This window comes from Manacus candei, unplaced genomic scaffold, assembly GCF_025592945.1.
Source record: "Manacus candei isolate 608988 ecotype Guabito, Panama unplaced genomic scaffold, ASM2559294v1 h1tg000008l, whole genome shotgun sequence".
Classification (NCBI taxonomy): Eukaryota; Metazoa; Chordata; class Aves; order Passeriformes; family Pipridae; genus Manacus; species Manacus candei.
Genome location: NW_026138056.1, coordinates 26,431,834 through 26,452,255, shown reverse-complemented (window position 1 = coordinate 26,452,255; position 20,422 = coordinate 26,431,834). Strand labels below are relative to the sequence as shown.

The following is a 20,422-nucleotide window of genomic DNA, read 5'->3' as shown; positions in this document are numbered from 1 at the left end:
TAGATGTAGAATATGTATAATTTCCCCTACACTGTCATCTGTCATAGGGACATTTTGGAAATAAATAGTTGTTGGGGTTTTTTAATTGCATGTATTCAAAATTTTTATTGTAAAATCATAATCATATTCTCATATGATTAATATATAAATGGTATTTAAACATTATATTTAGCATATGTACAAAAATTGTATTTTAGCCAAAGTATTTTCTTTTCTAAGCATGCTGCTTTTGCAAAGCTTTGCGAAGTTGTGAAGAATACATTTCTCCACAAAAACTTTACAGACTCTTTATTTACAGCTCCTCTCCAAGATAACATGGCAAACCCCAAAGAGAAAACTCCAATGTGTCTGGTAAATGAGTTAGCCCGTTTCAATAGAATTCAACCCCAGTATAAGCTTCTGAATGAAAGAGGGCCTGCTCATGCCAAGGTAAGGTCACAGTTCCAGGTGATGAGCCGTACCTTAAATGCTGAACAGATAATGTCATGGTTTGGACAAGTGTGCTTGTCACACCCAGCTACATTTCTAGTGTAAGGAGTTTCTTACAGTTCTTTTTGTTTTGGTTTGGTTTTTTTACACTTTTAGGAAGTATGCCTGTATTTCTGTTTAAGTCCTGTAGATCATTTTGTACCTTGCTTTGAGTTTGTATTTGTTGGTGTTTATAAAGACTTTGTGAAAGTCTTTTCAGGGTATCACCACCCTTTCTTAATCTTTATGGAGCATTTACTTTTTAGGCTGGATGAATCTTGCTCCCCAGTCAGCATGCCTTTGGTAACTAGCTACTAGAAACAAACTACCACTTGTTTCATGGTAGTGCAGATGATGACAAAGGTAGTTTGTGACATGCTTATTGACACAGTTCTGTGTCTATAAAGTTGTTACTCAATCTTTGGATCTTGCGTTATATAGCACAAACTTTATTATTATGCAACTTTAAGACATATGGTGATATTAAGACTCCTAATATGGTTATAGTATTAAAGTTTCCGGTGAACTGACAGCAAATTCTGGTCAGTTCTCATATCAATTTGAATATCCAACTTAATAAGTACAAATTGGGTTGCTTTCAGGTGATGAGGAACACAGAGGAATATTCTCATGACATAAAATTTCCTAATATAATTTTGAATTTCCTCCCTGGGTAGGAGCAAACTGGGGGAGGAGAAAAAATCCAGAAAAACTCCAGGAAAGACGCTGGCATAATTAGTAGCTGCTATTTACCTAGTATTTCTAGAGTGGCAAAAGACAGTGGGGTCACACTGCAGATTAGTAACAGTTTCAGCTCATCATGGGCTAGCTCTCTGCCATTGTCCCTTGTTTCTGAGTTGCATATTGTGTTGTCAGTGAGTGCAGAGTTCATGCAAATCACTGACCTGGTCTGGCTGGCATTCCCGAATCTGTTATGCCGGTGGAAATGATGTCAGCAGGTGTGAGACCACTGAGAATCAGAAAACTTTTAGGATCCTGTGTTTTAAATGGAAATTTAAGTGCTCTTTCTCTTCCTGAAGACGTTTGGCACCACAGGGTACTTTGGTTGGTTGGTTTTAGGTTGTGGCACGTTAAATCTGTTGGGCTTTGTGTAATTTTTTGCTATTGTGTTGTGTATTTATTTTTTGTGAAATAAGAAGTGCTTTGGTTGTACAAAAAGGTGTGGTTTTGGCTGTTTACGTTTCTCGGCAGTAAAGAAATTTAAGTTATATTACATTCATGTTATACTTAAAATTTTATGAGGGCAAGAATAGTTCACATGTGAGGCGGGAGGCCTCTTCTCCCAGGCAACTGGCGACAGGACAAGAGGACATAGCTTCAAGCTGTACCAGGGGAGGTTCAAGTTGGACATAATGAAGAATTTTTTTCACTGAGAGAGTGGTTAAGCATTGGAATGGGCTGCTCAGGGAAGTGGTAGATTCACCATCCCCAGAAGTTTTCAAGAAACGACTGGACACAGCACTTAGTGCTATGGTTTAGTTGGTATGATAGTGTTCAGTCAAAGAGTGGACTTGATGATCTAAGAGGTCTTTTCCAACTTTAATGATTTTATATTTGTTACTACTTTTAGAGGCACTAATATAATTTAAATTACTTGAGTCTGCATTAGCTGCATTTTTGAAAGCCAGATTTTCAAAGGATTTCTTAATTTTTCAGTTTTTCGGTTTACCGCATTATTTTTAGTTGCACTCATAGTGGTCAAAAAAATGCAGATATGTACTCTGTAGACTCAGAAGAATATTGTCTGATTTTGGTCTCTGCAGCAAGAGACAAAAGAACAAAGGTGATTATAAGACTATGCAGACTTTGACCTATGAAAAGCAGAAAATTTAGTATGACTATTAGCAGCTTAATATAATGTCTTGCTAGTATATGATGATATACCTGACCGAATATGTGAAACAGAGCTGAATTGGTCCTGGAAAGCATGACCTGGAGGATATAATGCTGCTACTGCTCTTTGCCATTTAAGGAGCTTCTCACATTGTTTTCCTCCTACACAAACTCTGTTCCTGTCCACTAGTGGTTTTCACGGCTTTCTGAGACACGCTCTACAAGACAGCTGTCTGTGTTGTGACCACAAATGCTAGTAAATTTTTATATCCTTTTTTCTAGTTGTCTCTGGGAAGTAAGTTTTGACAATTGGTGTGAAATGGGAAACTAGAAACAGTGGAGTTGGGAGAGAAGTGGCATGTAGTGACAGTGCAATTAGGGTTTCTAGGAGTCTGCCCTCCAGGTGGATTCTTCATCATAAGAAAAATCAGAAAGTCTTTTTTAGCATAAATGTTTTTGAATATGTTAGTCAGATTAGTCATGTCTTCTGTCCTTCTATGTTAGTGTTATTTCAGGACACAAATTTAAAAGAAACAGTGGCAAAAGAAAGTGGATGGTGGTGCAGAGAAGAGGGAAAGGGGTAAGGGATGTAGCACTTCAAAAGGCTGGGATAGAGGAGAGAGTTTTACATAGAAGAAGTGAGGAGGAAAGAATTGCCAGAGCTAAGAGAGATTGACCTTGCAAACACAGCAGAGTGAAAACAAGCACAACCATAGTGGCCTTTGCATTTCTGCTTTCTAGACATCAGATACATTAGGTTTGGTGAAAGGAATAGAAAATTCCTCAGAGAACTGGTAAGAAATGTCTCTCAGTCAATAGCAGAAGTGTTAGCTCTGGTCTTGCAGGGTTTGAGAGTTTTCATTGGCTGCTCCAGAGTTTGGGTTTAGGCAGTTTTATTCCTATAATTAAAGGATGAAACCTACTACTATATGTGGGTTTTTGCAGGAGTTTTTTTGACAGATGGTCTAAGTGAGAAGGTTAGAGTTGACTGCAGAAGTTTATTGAATAAGCCCTTTATTATCTCAAATTCCTGTTTTTTAGCTCTAAGCGCTAAGAGGAGAGTTATTAATCATATTTTCATTTATTCTCCTTCTATAAAAATACTACACTGGTACTTTCCTGAAAAATATAAAATATGCAAACTCCAGATCCAGAAATCAAGTTTCAGTTCTTTTAGTAATAAGGATGTATGTTTGTAGGTAATTAATATAATTATGGGTATTTAGCTCTAATACCCAGTTTAGCTTTCAAGTGGGGGTAGGATTTGGCAGATTGCAAAATTAAGAGACTATTTTTCTCTTTCTCCTTGTCTGTGAGGAAATTGTCATGACTGCCGTGGAAAAAAGGACATGGCAGTAGGAACTGTGGTACAGGGACTGGCACTATTCTTCTGAAAATTACAGTAGCCAAAACTCAAGCCTGTAATTAAGACACAAATATGTGTTTACAGCATTCAGTTTGAATGTGCATAGGGCTAAGGTGGAAGGCACATACATACTTGTGTTCAAATACTTGTTTATGTACATGCTAAATGAAAATATATGCAATGACACATGTAAAGGCTGCTCACCATGTCCATCTCTTAGTACCTGGTCCTGGATCTAGCAAGTTTAAATAATTAAAAAATCATAGAGCTGTCAAAATGAAAATTTTACTTTATATCCTGCTCATACTAATATGTAGCTTTTTTTGTGTTACCTCAAGTAAGTTGGTCTATTTTCTGAGGTGGGTGTATCTTAGTTTACTGTGTTTATCTGACTATTAAGTTCTGTCTTATATCTAGGGAATTTATATGGCAAATATATTGAGTTCTTAGCCTTTCTCCTCTTGTTCTTAGATGTTCAAATTTAGACAAAACATGTATGTATAATACAGAAGACAGATTCTATTTAATATCTTAAATATGCATTGAGCTTTATCTGCACAATTTGCACAGCATAGGTACTATTTGAAATAATCCTCTATCCCAGATTTTGAAATACATGTTTTTTATCTGTTAGTCAATATCTGAACTCTTGATGTTTCCGGTTCCTGTCCTCACTATTGATTTTACATTAAGGACTGCAGTTCCATTAAAAAAAGATAATATTTATTTTCTTTGTTACTCTATTTTTTTGAATGTATTTGAGTTGTGACTCTTGCCCTAACAATATGCATTATTTTTAGAAATCAGGTCATGTGAGAAATTCTTTCACTGTGTAACACTATTTGGCCCAAATTTTCTGCTACCTTGAGGAGTGTGCAATCATTTATACCCATTCATAATTATTACAAAATTACTTTTTTTTTTCCTCAGTGGCATGTTTAGTACCTATTTTCTACAGGTAAAGTGACAAAACACCTTCAAATGTATGAAAAAATGTGCTCTAAGCTGACCCTATATAGTCTTCCAAGAGCAGAGGATGAGTTTGCAGTTATTATTACTTGGTTTAAATATTATTTTGTTCTTTGACAGCTGACATTAGCATTATGCTATTTAACTTTGTAATTTGAAAGGCCAAATGTTGCCCACTGATAAGGTCTCACTGATCTTTGGAAGAATCAGATGCATTATCTGGGAGTTGAATCCAATGAAAAGAGAGCATGGTTTCTCTTGAGCCCTGGAAGTTTTTATACAGGTTGGTCTAATCCACACTGATAATCTTGCCAGTGTTTACCTGTTCTTTGTCTTTGAAGATGTTCACAGTGCAGCTGACTCTTGGAGAACAGACATGGGAAGCTGAAGGAAGCAGTATTAAAAAGGCCCAACATGCTGCTGCTAGCAAAGCACTGAATGAAACTACCCTTCCCAAACCAACGCCTAGACCACCCAAAAATAATGTAAACAATAATCCAGGTATGACAATTTCCTCTGTGTGTTAAATCTTCTTAAAGTATTGGGATATTATACCACTAATAAGTAATTTTAACAATGTATTTAAATTTGGAGGATGAGAATCAACATTGCCATCTTAGAGGTATGATAGGATTATGCAGAATTTCTAGTGAGTTTTCATAGGAGAATTTTTAATGTGCATGCCTAAAATAGTTGAACTGTAGGGGAGTGTATTATTTAGATAATGCTCAGATGTATACGGAGTGATTGTGTATGATCAACAGTAAACAGAAAACGAGACTGAATTGGCTGTTATTACCATAGTAAAACATATTTCCCAAGGAGTTATTTTAGCTAATTTTCCAATGAAATTGGAAATTTTATCCAGTCCAATCCTGTAAAGTTGCATCTGTGGTGTAAACAAAAGGCTGGGATTTGTCATGAGAACGTTGACATGTATTTTCCTGCATTGTGAGTTTTCCTTCATAGCAACCTGTTCTTTCAAAAAGCTCACAGACGGCATTAGAAACTGTTTCAATAATAGAAAGAATATATACTGGTTGAGTTTTTACCAGTGAGTTGCCTTCAATGCATATAAAACCTTTCTAGGTACACATCTCATCTACATGCTCAGTATCTGTTCTGTCTTGTTTGATAAAATAAATAAAAAATATTAATAACTTTTATTTCAGACTAATAGAAAGCAAATGGTGAGGGGAAAAACATCATATTTCCTTTTTTGTTTGTTTGTTTTTTACACTCCTTTCCCCTCTGCTTTTTCCTCTACTCCCTTCTTCCCTTTTTATTTCCCTCTGCCCTTCCCCCCATTTTAAAAACAGTTTTCTTCAATCACTTTCTTAAAGTTGAGTAATTTTGCAGTTAATCTTCTCCATGATGGAAAAAAAAGTAGGAGTAAGTTTCCTTTAGAACTTGTGAGTATTATCCTGTGTATTAGCTATGAAGGATTGTTTTAGAGTGGTGTGGTAGTATTCTCTTGCTCCTTTGGAGATTAGTACACTGTTTCTTCAGGCCAAAGACAGTGGTTTTGCCCTGTGTCCTTCACAATCACTGTGACTTCAGCTGTTTAGAAAGCAGGAGGCTCAGACCTCTATGAAAAGGGATCCTGAGTTTGATTCTTGACATTGCAGAGTATTATTCATCTTCTAGAGTTTTTTTAGCTTTGAGCATATTCTTAAAGGGAAAATCTGATAATAAGAGAAACAGGCTTTAAGAGAATTCATTAAAAAATTGTGTCATTTAGCACTGTAGTTTTGCTCCAAGAAAGATGCACTGTATATGCACAGCTATCTTCTCATCAGAATGACATTTTGCATTTTTATTATGAAGTTGAATTTATAGTAATTTCTTGCTTTGGAAAATATAAGAATTGTTGTCGATAGAAGTTTTTGAATAAGTATTGCATAAATATTTTCATCATTTGGCATATAAAGCCTCAATGGCAGACTGGAAAATTAGTCATAGCTGTTTTAAGGGTAGATTTATTTGAATCCCTTATGAAAATATTTTCAGAAATATTAACTCCTTTTTGTTGGAATGCACGTTTAGCTCATTTAGGATATTTTTACAACAGTGCAAGTAGGGATTACTGTAGCTGAACTTTGTATAAAAAAAAAAAGAAAAAAGTAGTAGAAGTAGAGTGTAGCTTTTTATTTGATATTTTTGAAACGATGCAGTGGGCGAGTACTGGCTGCCTTCTATTTTTGTATTCTGTCACCAGTAGATGGCTGTAGTTGCACTGATTTCCAGTAGCTGTGTTTCAGTCTGTTAGATCATTCCTATTAGATTTTTAGTTTTTAGGTGTAGTTTTAAGTTTTCAAGTCTTGCAAATAACACGTTTTTTCTAACTTGTAAGATTCCTGAATGACTGCATTTTACATTGGGCTTGTTTCAATGACTCTTTGCCCTATTTGTGGTTTTATTTAATGGTATTCAGCAGAAAGAGACATTATCCTTTTATTTTTATAATTCTTTCAGAAAGTGTCATAATGTATTATAAGTACTTTGGAAAAGTGAATAACCAGCTTGGTTGTTACACTGACTTTCTCATTCATATGTGAAGATTAATCCACCTGAACTGTGTAGAGAATGCACTGAGATGTCTAATTGTTCTTTTTTGTTGCTTGTGATTGAATTGGGATCTATATTGCCATCTTTTAGGGAAATTGAAATGTCTTTTTTGTTACTTCTTTTTAATTAAGAGTAAAAAATTATAATGTAGCTATCGCTTTACAGATTATCTCAGTCCTGCTCTTGAGTTTTTCAATATTTCTGGTTTAAGTGCCTTACTTAAATTGTTTGGTTTTTGCAGGCAGTATAACTCCAACTGTGGAGCTGAATGGTCTGGCGATGAAAAGAGGAGAGCCTGCCATCTACAGGCCATTGGATCCAAAGCCAATTCCCAATTACAGAGCAAATTATAATTTCCGGGGCATGTACAATCAGAGGTTTGTACTTTTTCTATGATTTGATTCTTTTTTAAATCTGTATCATAATGTTCTAAATATTCATGAACTTTCTAGGTTATTTCACAGTGAAAATAAATTAAGATTTTGCTGAGGAGGGTCTCTGCAGTCTTATTTAGAAACACTCATAATCATCTCCTAAAAGAAGATGGGTGCCCTAAGTTCGTCCCAAGGAATAAAGACATGTAAAGCCCAGTGCTTTTATTTGTTTAATATGCATACTGGAATTACATTCTACAGCCATGACAGTGAAAGGACAGAGCATTTTGCTTTCCTTTGCAGTGGTGTCATGTGATTAGAATTTGTATCATTAAAAATGACGCACTCTTTTCTTACAAATTGGATATAAAATTGGAAGAGCTGCATTTTGAAAATTGGCTTGAAACTGTTCTCAGGTTTCTGGGTTTTTGACTGCTTTTCTTGATCTCATTTCCTTCGTCCTCACTGTTTGATTAGGAAAAATCCTGTATTTCGCAGTTTGGAAACGCATAATCAGAGCTATGTTAATTTGCATCTGAAGAACTTCTTTCTCTGAGATAGGTTTTTTTGCCATTTTTCCTTACTTATCCACAGAAGAACTGTATTGGATGAGGTGTTTTGGAGCTCCAAAAGTGAGACCAAGTATGATCTGTAAAATAAGAGAAAGCGAAACAATACAAATCAGAACATTCTAATCATGTTTAATCTGTGAAGAATGGTACCTTTCTTATAAAGCTTTGCTTAATGAATTTCCTGTTCATTTTTATGCATCTCATAATTATCAAAAAGAATGAGGTTATAAACTCTGATTTGGTTTGGTTCAAAATTACTCTTTTATTAGAAATTGAATCTACAGCAATCTTTAAAAATTAAGGAGTTTAAAATGAAAAAGCAGCATTTCAGATTTGGCTAAGGAAAATATTTCAGTTGACTTAATTCTATTTTGCTTTTCCCCAGATTTTTAAATCATGATAACTTGGTTAGTGTAGGGTTTTAACATTTCATTCTGGGTTGTTTTGTTTGTTGTTGTTGTTTTTTCTTTTTTTCTTTTTTTTTGGTTGTTGGTGGGGTTTTTTTGTTTAGTTAGTTGGTTGTGGGTTTTTTTTATAGCAGCAATACCTAGAACTGTATTATTCTGGAATATATAATAACCAGGAAGAATAATATAACCTGGAAGAAAACCCTTTCATTACTCTACAGAACACTGCCTGATAATTGTATCACTTGTGTTATATTTCTAGTCACTGCTGACCTGAGTCTCTGCTTACATATGTCATGGTTTAAAAAGCTAATTATGGTTCTTGAAATGAGTTTTGTTAATATTTAGAAATCATTTGTTTGAATTGCTTTTATAGTGAGACTACTTTGACAGATATAAATGCTAGACTGGAAAAAATGCAAGCTAGTTAAAGGCATAAAATGGGGAATTCTGGAATTTGAACTTAGTTATGGAAAGATATTTGTGGAAGTAGAGCCTCAAAACACTCAGTAGTTACTAACTCTTAATATTTTATTTCTTTTCATAGAAAATTATTAGTATGTCTATTTCAATCTATAAGTTTGCTTCTTTGGAAACTTTCTTTCATGAGAGGTGTGTTTCCGTGTTAGAGTAAAATGATACATGAACTTTATTTTTCTGGTTGCATTAGGTAGCCAACGGCCTTTGATTTTTCTGATCACAAAAAAAACCAGACTCGGTAGGACAGAAGGCCAGAAACTCTGCTTGCCTGCCTGCTTCATTGTGCTTATTTGAGTGCAGTTGCCCGTGCAGGATGGCTAATAATACTGTCTAGTAAATTGATACAAAACAAAAACTAAGTAGTAAATAATGGGATATACCTGTCTATCTGCATAAACACATGCCCCCTGTGCATACACCAGCTCACACACAAGCACCAGAGTAAAGAGGAAACAGAATGATGCCCTATAGTGATGTTTGGGAACTCCTGTGCTGCAAATAATTGTTCTGCATCTTGTTTTGGATTGGGAGGTTCTTGGCCATTATGATCATAGTAAGAAAGGCAGTTAAATACTGTAAGACATCCTTTAAAATGACATTTATTAGAGCTGCCAGTATAAGAAGGGAATAGTGCAGATACTCTTCCAGCCCTTCAGATGCTGAGAGCCCTGAGTGGTGTGGATCAAACAGGACTGTGTCCCACGTGCAGCATCCTATGCAGACCTCAGCCACAGCAGAGATTCTTCCCTTCCTGGTCGTGTGGACTCTTACAGGATTTTCTTATGAGGAGATAACCCTGTCAGGAATAGTCAGGAACAATGGTCACGTGACAAGTTCCCACTGTGCTGTTAGATAAAGGCAAGACCATGTAGATGGTACTGAAGGGGAGCTGCCCAGGGGCCCATGTCTTGCCACAAGTCTGTCCTGTGGCTGAGGGGTTTGTGCAGCACAGCCCCATCCTGTCCCATGAGCTGTACTGGGGATGGGCCCTGCCAACTCAGCACAGCCCACGCGGCTCAGCGTGGGTCACTGTCTCCTCCATGGGCAGGATCCTGCACCTCTTCCAGTCAGGATCACTGTGCACCTACTCACCCTCACCAGAGGGAAGTCTGGAGGCAGATTCTGGATCTGTGACAAGAGTGAGTGAAGTTCCAAATAGGAAGCACATGCTGTAGCACTGTATTATGTTCATGTGGTATAACATGCTGTATTTATTTTCTTCTATTGCCATGTTGTATTTAGCATTAGTTTGCAGATTTTTGGTAGTTGGGTAGTAGAATAGAAGTCTTGTTGGAATCCCCAAGTAAATGCAGACTATGTAGACTGTTGAAAACAAGATTTGAAAATTACTGTAGGTAATATGCTGTACTAAGTATTTTTCATTTTTGTCAGTTTCTGACTGTAGATTATTTTCTGTTATTAAAACAGATACAAAATATGTTAAGTAAGTGAGAAGCTTAGTCTGTTATAATTTGTCTGAATTCCTTTTACTGATATTTGTTTAAAAAAAATGTGCTTTTCAAGTAGGTGAAGATGCACATTAAGATTAGGAGATTGCATTAGGGAAACTTCTGTTCTGGCAAGACGAGTGGCTTGAGGGAAAAATAAAAAGTATTAAGTTCATTCCAGGGCATATCTTTAGACCAGTTAAATCTAGTGTTTCAAGTGGCACAAAAGATCCTTTTCAGTATCTCATGGAAATGTGATCTGAGAACTGCTATTTGTATGCAAAATTGACGGCTAGATTCCATGTCAGGCTAAGATGATTTATGTTGAAGTGGCGGTGATTCCTTTTCCTTCATTTGTCCATAGCCTTTGTGTCCTTGCATATTTCCTGGGTCCAGCACTGGAAGGTGAGCTGCTTGGAAATGAATCACTTTTTTGGGGGGAGAGGAAAGGAAAAGTTACTCCTAGACTGACAACTGTACTTAGATACCTTCTCACCTAGTCGCACAAGAGCTTGTGCCCTCACCAGAGAGGGGGCATATCTGTTTGGAGGTTAAGGGCAGCTTAGGTTGATCTAAGCATGTGAAGGACTACACTCTCACATGCAGTGGAGCATATTTATATGGACAATGTGTTGTACAGAGGATGTTAAAGCAGGTTTACATACAAACGTGTAAAGATCCATTTGCAAGATCTGCAGCTGATGGCATAAATTTATACTGAAGGTGAAAATTACATTCACAGAAGAAAGGAAACCAAACAAGTAAGAGGGGAAAAAAGGAAAAGGGGGAAAGTTTTGCCAGTAACCAGCTTGGAAAGCAAGTGGTGAAATGTCCCAAATGAGCATCCTTCTCTAGGTGTTCTTTCCAATGCAGCAAGTATTCCCCATAACACTTTCCCATGGTAGTTCTGTGGTTTTCATCAGGACATGCTCAAACTACCTGTTGCTTACAATGCTGATAGTGCTGCATGAGAGCAGATGTTGAATGCTAGCCGCTTATAGAGCTTTGTGCATGTGTGTTATTGGGCACTGTAATGTACATCAAAAGCTACTGCTAAGGGATAGGAAGAGGGCAGAGAAGGGCTGCAGTACAGTATAGATACAATGCTGTTGACGTATTGGTGTTTGAAGTAAAAGGGCCTTGAGAATAACAGCATGGGGAGAACTGAACAGCAAGGGAAAGGTGCAGCTAGGGAAGTTCTGGAAAACAGTGCCCAGGCAACTTAGGTGAAGTGTTACAGAATTATGAGTGGAAGGCAGGCTACAGAATTGCAAATACAAAACTCAGCAAGGCAGAAAGACACTTCAGACAGTGTGTTACACCAGGGTAAGGTGTTAGCCTTGTGAGTCTCTTTGTGTGCTCAGTTAGGAAGTGCAGGGCGAGTCAGCTCCCTTCTTGGGGGTGGCTAAGTAGATAAAATACAGTCCATCTAGGAACTGGAGGAGGTGTGGATATTTTAACCTGACTCTTCACTCGAGCTACTGAATGCAGTACTTGCTAGCTTGTTAACAGCATTGGGTCATTGCCATTACACTGCATCTTGTCGCAGGCTGATAAAGTCTGTGTGATGCTGAGCTGAATCATGTGAACTTACCAGCTTAGGTCCCTCGTAGTTTTGGGATCTGTATGCTGCAGTTCATTTCACTGTGTAGATAAGAACTTCAAATTTTTATCATCTCACTCTGATGAGACAGCTTGGGAGTCCTCTCTGGATTTTCTTTATTGAAGTAAAATCCATGCAACCTTGATAAGAGGAAGTTTGATGGCCTCTGATAAGGCAGAAATTTAAAAAAACCTGTCAATCCTGAATCCAGCCATGTTAGACAACTTCTTATTTAACAAAGGTTTCTATATTCCTAGAGGAGATTATAATAGAGGAAAACACTGCTTAGGTACTCAAAATTTACCAGTTATATACTACTGATTTAAAGCCTCACAGGTTGGAGTTTCAAGCAGTTTTGCAACAAAGGTACAAAGGAACCTTTCAGTTCAAACACTGTATGTTACAGGAAAGCTAAAAATGGTGAATGTTGCATTTTGCATGGCTTCTTTTATCTAAGAGCTTTACGGGCTGACTCTGGGGAGGGAGGTGCTGATGCTTTGAGGGACGGTTTGCTAACCAATTTAGCTTGCGTGTTTGTCAGCACACCATTTGGCACGATTCAGTAGAACTGGCACGCTACTTGAAGAGGCCAAGCTTTGAAACGGCAGGTCAGGTTTGAGAAATATTGGCAGAGCTGAGGACAAAACATGTGCATACTCTCATATCTGTAGCCAGTGCTAGAACCCGTATTCCCTTGCATCTCTGGCTTAAACACAGTTGGCTTAAACCATGTAAAAGAAAAATTAAAACCGTGGCTGTTTAAATTAGAGCGATTAAACAATAAAATAAGGTATTGATTCTGACTGCAGGGTCATCCAGCTTGCCTTGTTACCATTGAATTCTGGTTTGTTTTATTTTAAGTTATTTTTTCCTTTGGTTAGAATTGAAGAGAGTTATTCCTGAAGTTTAATTGTCCTGCAGTATTTTCAATTATAGAATGTCTGTAAGTGACAAAACAAATTATATCTTACAGACTTACCTAAATTAAGTGTTTTCAACCAAGAAATAAAGCCACTACAAACTGAACAGCAGCTTTTGATGTTTTAGTATGGAAAGTAGTGTTAAAGAGATCATAAAACTCAACCCTTGTGTTTTGGGAAAATTCAGAAGTTATTTTCTTTTTGTATAAAATTCCTTAAAATGTGTCTTACCACAATCTAGAGAGCTTGAAAAACCTTTATTAAAAAAAAAAAAAGCTTTCAAAATTAAAAACAGTTGTGAAATATAGGAACAAAGGAAATACAAAACAATGACAAGCTAAAGAACGGAAATAAAGTAATTAAAGCAGTTTCTTGCTTGGTTTTGAGGAATTTGGATGGTGTGATAGTTCTGCAAGCATGTCACGCAAAGTGATGGTGTCCCTAGGATAAACTACAGCTTCTGTGTACTTGGACAGTTTCTGCTGCACTGAGCATTCATGTTAGTCTTGTCTGTGGTTGTTTCTCCCTGAATATACGTTGTATGCTACAGGTTGAGGGGAAGACTGTCCCCTTTCTCCTTAGTGCATTGGAGAGAGTGCATAGAAGGTTCCTCCTTTTCTTTCTCTTCACAGCCCTGTCATTCCAGGCACATTTTATTTTGATGTTAATGAATGGATCTTTGCAAGTCCAAACTCAGAACCAAAAAGCAGCAGCATATTCTTGCCTCTTCTGGAGCCACCTATGCTGCCTGGCCAGTAAGCACAGGGCATCACCCTACCTGGGCATGTAGTTTCCACTTACTGTGTAGGCAGCTCACCTGCTGGGTACTCAGTTGCTGCTTACACTTAGTTGTTCCTGGAATTATCAGCCCTGTGGACCTGCCTGAGTACTGAACAATGGCTTTAAAAATGAGGGATAGTGAAAGAAAGTTTGAGGGCTGGTCTTTGGCCAAATATATCTGCAATATATTCCTAGTGGACCAACATGTTATCCAGTCTAATGATCAAAGGGAGAATAGACTCTGTGATTACTGGATAAATTACTGAAATTGTCAGATCATCTTAATAAAAGATTGTATGGTGAAAGAATGGAATAATATGAAAAGCTTGTTTCTTCCATGAATGCTGAGTTAAAGATTTAATAAGCACATTAAAAGGAAAAAGATTTGAGGAAAGTATTACTTGACATGAGTGCATAGCAATGCGCTCTAAATCCTCACCCAACCTCATTTGTTTCACAAAAGTTACATAGTCCTATGAGGGGCAAAAAAGCAAAATCTGTCCAGAAGAACAGCTGTAGAAGCCAAATTTTGAAGTGAGTGGGTTGCACTGCAGGAGACAATGTAAAAATCTGTTGAGATTGTCATCTCCAAAAGTACACCTGCAGTTAAACAACCCAGTTATCTAATTTACAGGAAGAGAATGAAGTCTGAATTTTTTCTGACCTTTAGATGTTCTTCTGCACCCTGTTTACCTTCTAGCAGAAGACCTTCCTCTACATGGAGAGCTTCATCCATTTGAGGCACAAATAGCCCAGCACATAATGTAAAGGGTAGTTGAATCTGAAAGATTTTGATCTAGTATTGATTAGATCGGCCACTAGCCTGGAAAATGTAAAGTTCAGATTACTCCATGGAGACTTTTCATGACTCTAGGCACATGATTAGCCTATTATCTGTTGCTGAATTCCAGTTATTGAGGCTTTCTGTTGGGGCTTGCTGCAAGAGAGGAGGATTTTATGCACAGCTGTGTACAAAGCAGATTTTTTTCCCAAGCATATATACTGTGGCAGATGTGAGGACACTAAGTTGCCTAAACATAGGCCTCTAGTGCCACTTGAGACTTTGTAGGGTGTTTGAGACATTCACATGGGACCAGTGGATTTGGCAGAAGACCTAGAAGAGACCTTTACTAGAGTGGCAGCTGAAGGTCGGGCAAGATACCCTAGAGCATTTCAAATGGCCCTGCATAGCTAAGTGCACGCGATTGAAGGAATCCCTAAAACCGATGTTCAGTCATCATAGCATTTCACTTAATCCACTAGGACTGCAGCTATTCATGGGAAGCTTGTCTGTTTCATGGATCAGTCCTGTGTCACATCATGTGGCTGTTTTAGGTGCACCATTCTATCTGAAATGGTACTGTGTGCTTGTGTTTAGGCAGTTAGGTGCGGTTCTTTACAATGCAAGTGGAATTCAGATCCAAACTCAGATGCCTTTCAAATAATCTCTGCCTGCTCATTAGAAACTCAGTCTCCCATTATAACCATTATAACTAATCAGAGCGATCACTAGTCTAGAATGATGTTTATCATGCCTTAAACTAGGTTGTCTGCATTTCATATGGATCTCTCCAGAGCTTCACTTTAATAGCAACTTGGTTTCTACACATTAATCAAATACCTAAATTTGGGCATCTGAATCTAGAGCTGAATCCCGCACTAAGAAATAATCCTGAGATTTGCAGTAATTTTGTGTACTATAGTGGGAGTCATTTGACTATCACAGTGGAAGGACTGAAAAAACATAAAAATCTATCCCCAGAGAGAAGAAGGCAAGAAAAGTATCAGAAGAACAAACTCTTTAGGGACATATCTGGATAATAACAGTTTTAAGGAGAGGCAGGCATGCAAGTACTAAAGTGTTTTTGATTGAATAAAGTGGTATTTTGCTACAAAAAGCTGTTTGGCTGTGGAGACCAGTGCCTTTGCTTCCCAACTGAAGTGGACTCTCAGTTCTGGAGCCTGTTGTGTTGAATTGGTTATAGGAGAATAAACCAGGACCAGTGTAGGGTGCCACTGGGATTTTTACTTTGCTACATTTGTCAGCTTCAGGGTACAACATTCCTCCACTAAAAAGGCCAGAAAGAGTCAGAGGTGCTTTGCCTGCTTTTCCAGGCAGTGTTGCAAAATGTTGTCCTTAAAATTTGCATTTTAAGGATGAAGAGGTGTGATAGTAAAGACATTTACTGACTGACTTTGCAGAAACTCCTTTCTGCATTTGTTGCCCTCCTCCCAACAATTTGGGCAAAAAAACTTTGAGGAAATATTAAAAACTACTTGGAAATAGAAATTAAAAGTTTGATTTAGAACAGGTTGTATCTCCTTAAATACACTATCATTTTATCCTGAACAACAGATGTGGATTTCAAAGAATTAAAACTTAAGGAAGTAAAGAATAGTCCAAAGAATAATGCAAGTGATCAGATTAACAATTTAATTGTTCAGCTGGAAATGGCTGATTCAGCCCATTAGATGGCAGCATGAATTTGTGGAAGAATTTCTCAGCAGAAGCTTTCTTTCAAAGAAAGTTGCCTTTTTCTATTCTGAAGCTTTTCATGACTTTAAAATGTCATAATTCCAGCATAAATCAATTAAAACTAGGTTTTCTGCAAGGCTTTGTGTCATCATTTTCTTCTAGTTTTCTTCTCCCATAATAATTGAAACTGTAATGCAGTAACTTCAATGGCAGTTTTCCTTTTTTATATAAATCTAGTGTGAGTGAAAGGTGCCAGTTTACCAGCAGTGACAATTGAAGTGTTTATCTGCACAAAGCATTTCATCATATTAATTCATTCTTCAGGCTTGATCTAAACACATTTCCCTTAAGATAAGACTGAAATTTGGCCACTAAACCTGCAGTCTGTTCATACTAATGAAGCTTTCTGATGACTTGAACATCTATTCACTTGGAAAGAACTGAGATTGCCAGCTGATAGTTGATTCGGTTTTGTACATTACCAGTTAAGACAGGATTCAGATCATATCTTAAAGCAAAGTCTTGTACATCACCCTTTTATTTCCCTGCTAGTGTATTGACATTATGGTGTAATAATCCACTCAAAGACTTTTAAATTAATTCTTTGTGTTCTTCTTCTGCATGCTACATTTCACTTCCCCTGGCCTGTTTGTTCCCACTCGTTGCCTGCCTCCCACACAGACATATTGTTATAAGAAAAGTGTTGAGTACAGCTGTGCTAGGATTTTTCTTTGCTAGTATCTGTTTCTAGGAAAGGAAAAGGGAGAGAGTCAGTCCATTTCCTGTTGGTTTAAAACAGCAGAAACATCTGTTTGTCGTAAGATAGTTTTCCCAAAAGAACAGTGGCAAGGGAGCTTGCAGGTGATGAGCTTTGCCATTGCCAGTAGCTATCAGTTTAGACAATAGTGATTAGTATGGTTGGCTTAAAACAAATTAAGATTCCTTAAATGACAGAGGATATTTATTCCTGCAGTAAATTTTTTAATAGCTAATGTTTAATTTCTACAGTGTTTTAAATTGTATAGCATATATCTGGAATCAGAAAACCCGGATTCTGCTATGGAATCTATAGATTCCATTAAGTTCTGTCCAAAAAGTGATTTTTCTGCAGTCCCCTCACCCTGTTATCATGAATTTCCACAGCGTGCACAAAATGGTGGTGGGTGATGTGTCCTGGCACAATGTGCCTATAATCCTTCTGGTAAATGCATCCTGTCACTACCATCCACTGCATTAATGGGTGCATTTAATCTATCAGGGATCAATAAGATATATACTCTTGAGTGTATTTACAGTATTATTTGACAGCTGTTAATGTTATGTAGGCTAAAAATCAAGCTGACAGAATAGAGGGTAAGCTTTGCAGGTAGTATTCTCAGTACAGCGTCTCTTCATTCTCCAAGTCAATGCACTTACCTGGTATCATTGAAATCTTTTTAACCGTAATTGTAGAGCATCTAGATACGTCATCACTCATCATGCCTAAAATGCAATGTGTCAGGCATGACATTTTACACTCTTGCAACATTCTAAACAGTCTTTTCTCAAGATTAAGTAGTTTTGTCAATGACCTCTTGACCCTCTTTTTACAGGAGGTTCTAAGCCCTAATACTTCAATCTTTTCGTAATTAATATTTTTATTCATTTTCTTTCAGGATACAGTGACCTTCCCAGACCATTTGCTTTCTTGCTCTGTCCGCTAAGGGGACTGCCCTTTCTTTTTGTGGTCCTTGGCTGATATTCAGACTATTTCTTCTGAAGCTTCGTTCAGTGAACAGGGTTCTTTTCTTTAGGCTTTCAACTTCTTCAGATCTTTCTCTGCTCTGGAGAAAGTACATCTGGCTCCAGATGTGTCTTCAAGTTTCAGACGTGACTTTTCGTGTTCTCACATAGGCTGAAAACATAAAGCGGTGTAATACAATCCTTATCTTTGCTTTCCTAATGTCTGTCTTTCAACACTACTCTTCCACTATAGAAACTTCCTGTAAACCTTCAATCCAAAGATTTTCAGAGCCAACAGCCTGTCCCAGCACCTTGTGAATCTCTTCAGTCTGTTGGCTTTGCAACTCACTGGGTGTTATCTCCGTAGATCTGCCTTTAAAACAGTCAGCTTTCCTTTCAGGATATGGACAGAAGACTAGTCTTGTTGGTATGTATAAAAACAAGCACTGATTCAGAGTGCTCCTCCAGGAGCAGGAATATTTTGGGTGTGTTTCGTTCTTTCCACACAGTTAACTTTTTATTCACTCTTATCTTTTTCCTATACTTCTGCTGAACTAAGGATATTTCAGTCGAGACACCTGATAGTGGATTCAGAGGAAACAAACCTATGTGGTCTCCTTTGTTGTTACAGCATTTCTGCTGTGTCCAGAACCTGAACCTTGGTTACCAGTAAATAGGTTCTTTTTCCTTTGCCTGCTCTTTTTGGTAATGACAGAGATGAACTGCTGTTAAAGCTCAAACTTTACTTTGAGATGCTGCCATAATTTTCCCGAGGGAAGCAAGCAGAAAGAAGGTTAGTAGCTAATTTTTAACAGCTTATAACTCAGTAAGATCTGACTGAACTCTTTCCTTACAAGGTCTTTGTTGCTTTTGAACTGAAAGTTCTACCACAGATTGAGAAAGTATTAAATATTCTGAAGAAAGGTTTTCAAGTTTCTTTTATAACAGAATATATGGATGCTGAATGCAGAATTTTTAATCAGCAACCACTATGTTAACAGTTTCTCTTAAAATGTTGTCTATAATAGTGATTTTGGTGGGTACTTGTGTTCTGTGAAAGAAAGTACAGTTGACATCTCTTCTGAAATTCTAATTCTTAGGATCTTCTGAAGATCTGCTTGTCTTTATAGGATATTTTAAAGAAGAATGCCAGTTTAAGTTGGTTTTTATTGTCACAGAAATGATAGCTGCACTCACAGGTACTTTGGCACCATGATTTGTGTGGATTACATGTGTTAGTGAAATGAGGCCGAATCCCTCAGTGTTGTGATTAAAAGGGAAATCACCTCTGGACAAAAACCAACCCAAAACGCTCATAGCTTTGAGGTTCTGTTCCATGACAAAAGAGGAGAATGTGGAGTCTAATCACCTTACTGATTTAGATTCAAGTCTGACATTACTGTGAGTGAAACAGAAATGAGAATTCTTAAGGAGGTGAACCTTGCTTTCCTTCAGTAAAGGTAATCTCTGTACTGACCTTGTTTACTGAGTCAAAGATCATGTTAACCATTTTGCAATTTAGGAAAAATTTCTTTTCTGAAATTTCCAGCGAAGTACTTGAATCACCACCACAGGAGATATTTTTAGAAGACATGTCGATATGGCACTTAGGGACATGGTTAGGACTTGGCAGTGCTCAGTTAATAGTTAGAGCAAATGATTCTATGATTCCATTTTAACAGTCCTTGTTATCTCTGTCCTTCAAGGGTTTTTTTGAGTTCCTTCTTTCTAGAATAAACTTCCACCCCATCTTGTAAACATTTCTTACATTTCCTACCTTTTAGCAAGTCTGCAATCTTATATTTTAGTGTATTGATCCAATGTGATCTAGCATTTTTTCTTTATTAATATTCAGTACTAAATTGTGTTTATTGGACCAACTGAGACAAGTTGCTGTTCACTGGTGACCACCACTACTTTCATTCCATCACTTATGCATTTTTATTAACAATGAATTTCTGTTTACTTGTCAGTCATTGGTGTAAATCCATTATGCACAATAAAGTTTGAAAGAATATTATGTCTGCTATTCATAAGCTTTCCTAGGAAATCTGCTCTTTGTATGCTTTCAAGTAGAAGGGAATTCAAAGCACTAAAAGACTTCACCACTGATCTTTTTGGTTTCTGACCTTTTTGCCCCTTCCAGACTTTTCTATGGTTGATTAACAGACTCCTTCCCTTTCCCTCCCAGTTGTAGATTAAGCTTCTTTCATAAGGCCATCCACATTTGGGTCAGCATCCTGGTATGATGTGCAGGACAACATAAAATACCCTCCCTTTCCAATTGCCCAAGCTCTCTCTAGCTCACATTCTTTTTGCAAGTCTGATGTAACAGATGGGAATATTTTTGGATAGAAGCCATTTTCAGAGGTTGCAGAGCTGATAACTAGTGATGTAGGAGAGTGTGCATCCTCA

At 37.3% G+C, this 20,422-nt stretch overlaps 1 protein-coding gene across 4 annotated transcripts in view; it reads left to right on the top strand.

Annotated features, from left to right (window-relative positions):
* Nucleotides 1–20,422, top strand: part of STAU2 (staufen double-stranded RNA binding protein 2) — a 170,519-nt gene that overhangs the window by 19,683 nt on the left and 130,414 nt on the right. For all 4 annotated transcript variants that reach the window (XM_051768593.1, XM_051768602.1, XM_051768611.1 and 1 more), the window contains 3 exons: nt 299–429; nt 4,999–5,158; nt 7,467–7,602. In XM_051768593.1, the coding sequence (XP_051624553.1) occupies nt 299–429; nt 4,999–5,158; nt 7,467–7,602 (427 nt within the window). The remainder of the gene's footprint in view (nt 1–298; nt 430–4,998; nt 5,159–7,466; nt 7,603–20,422) is intronic.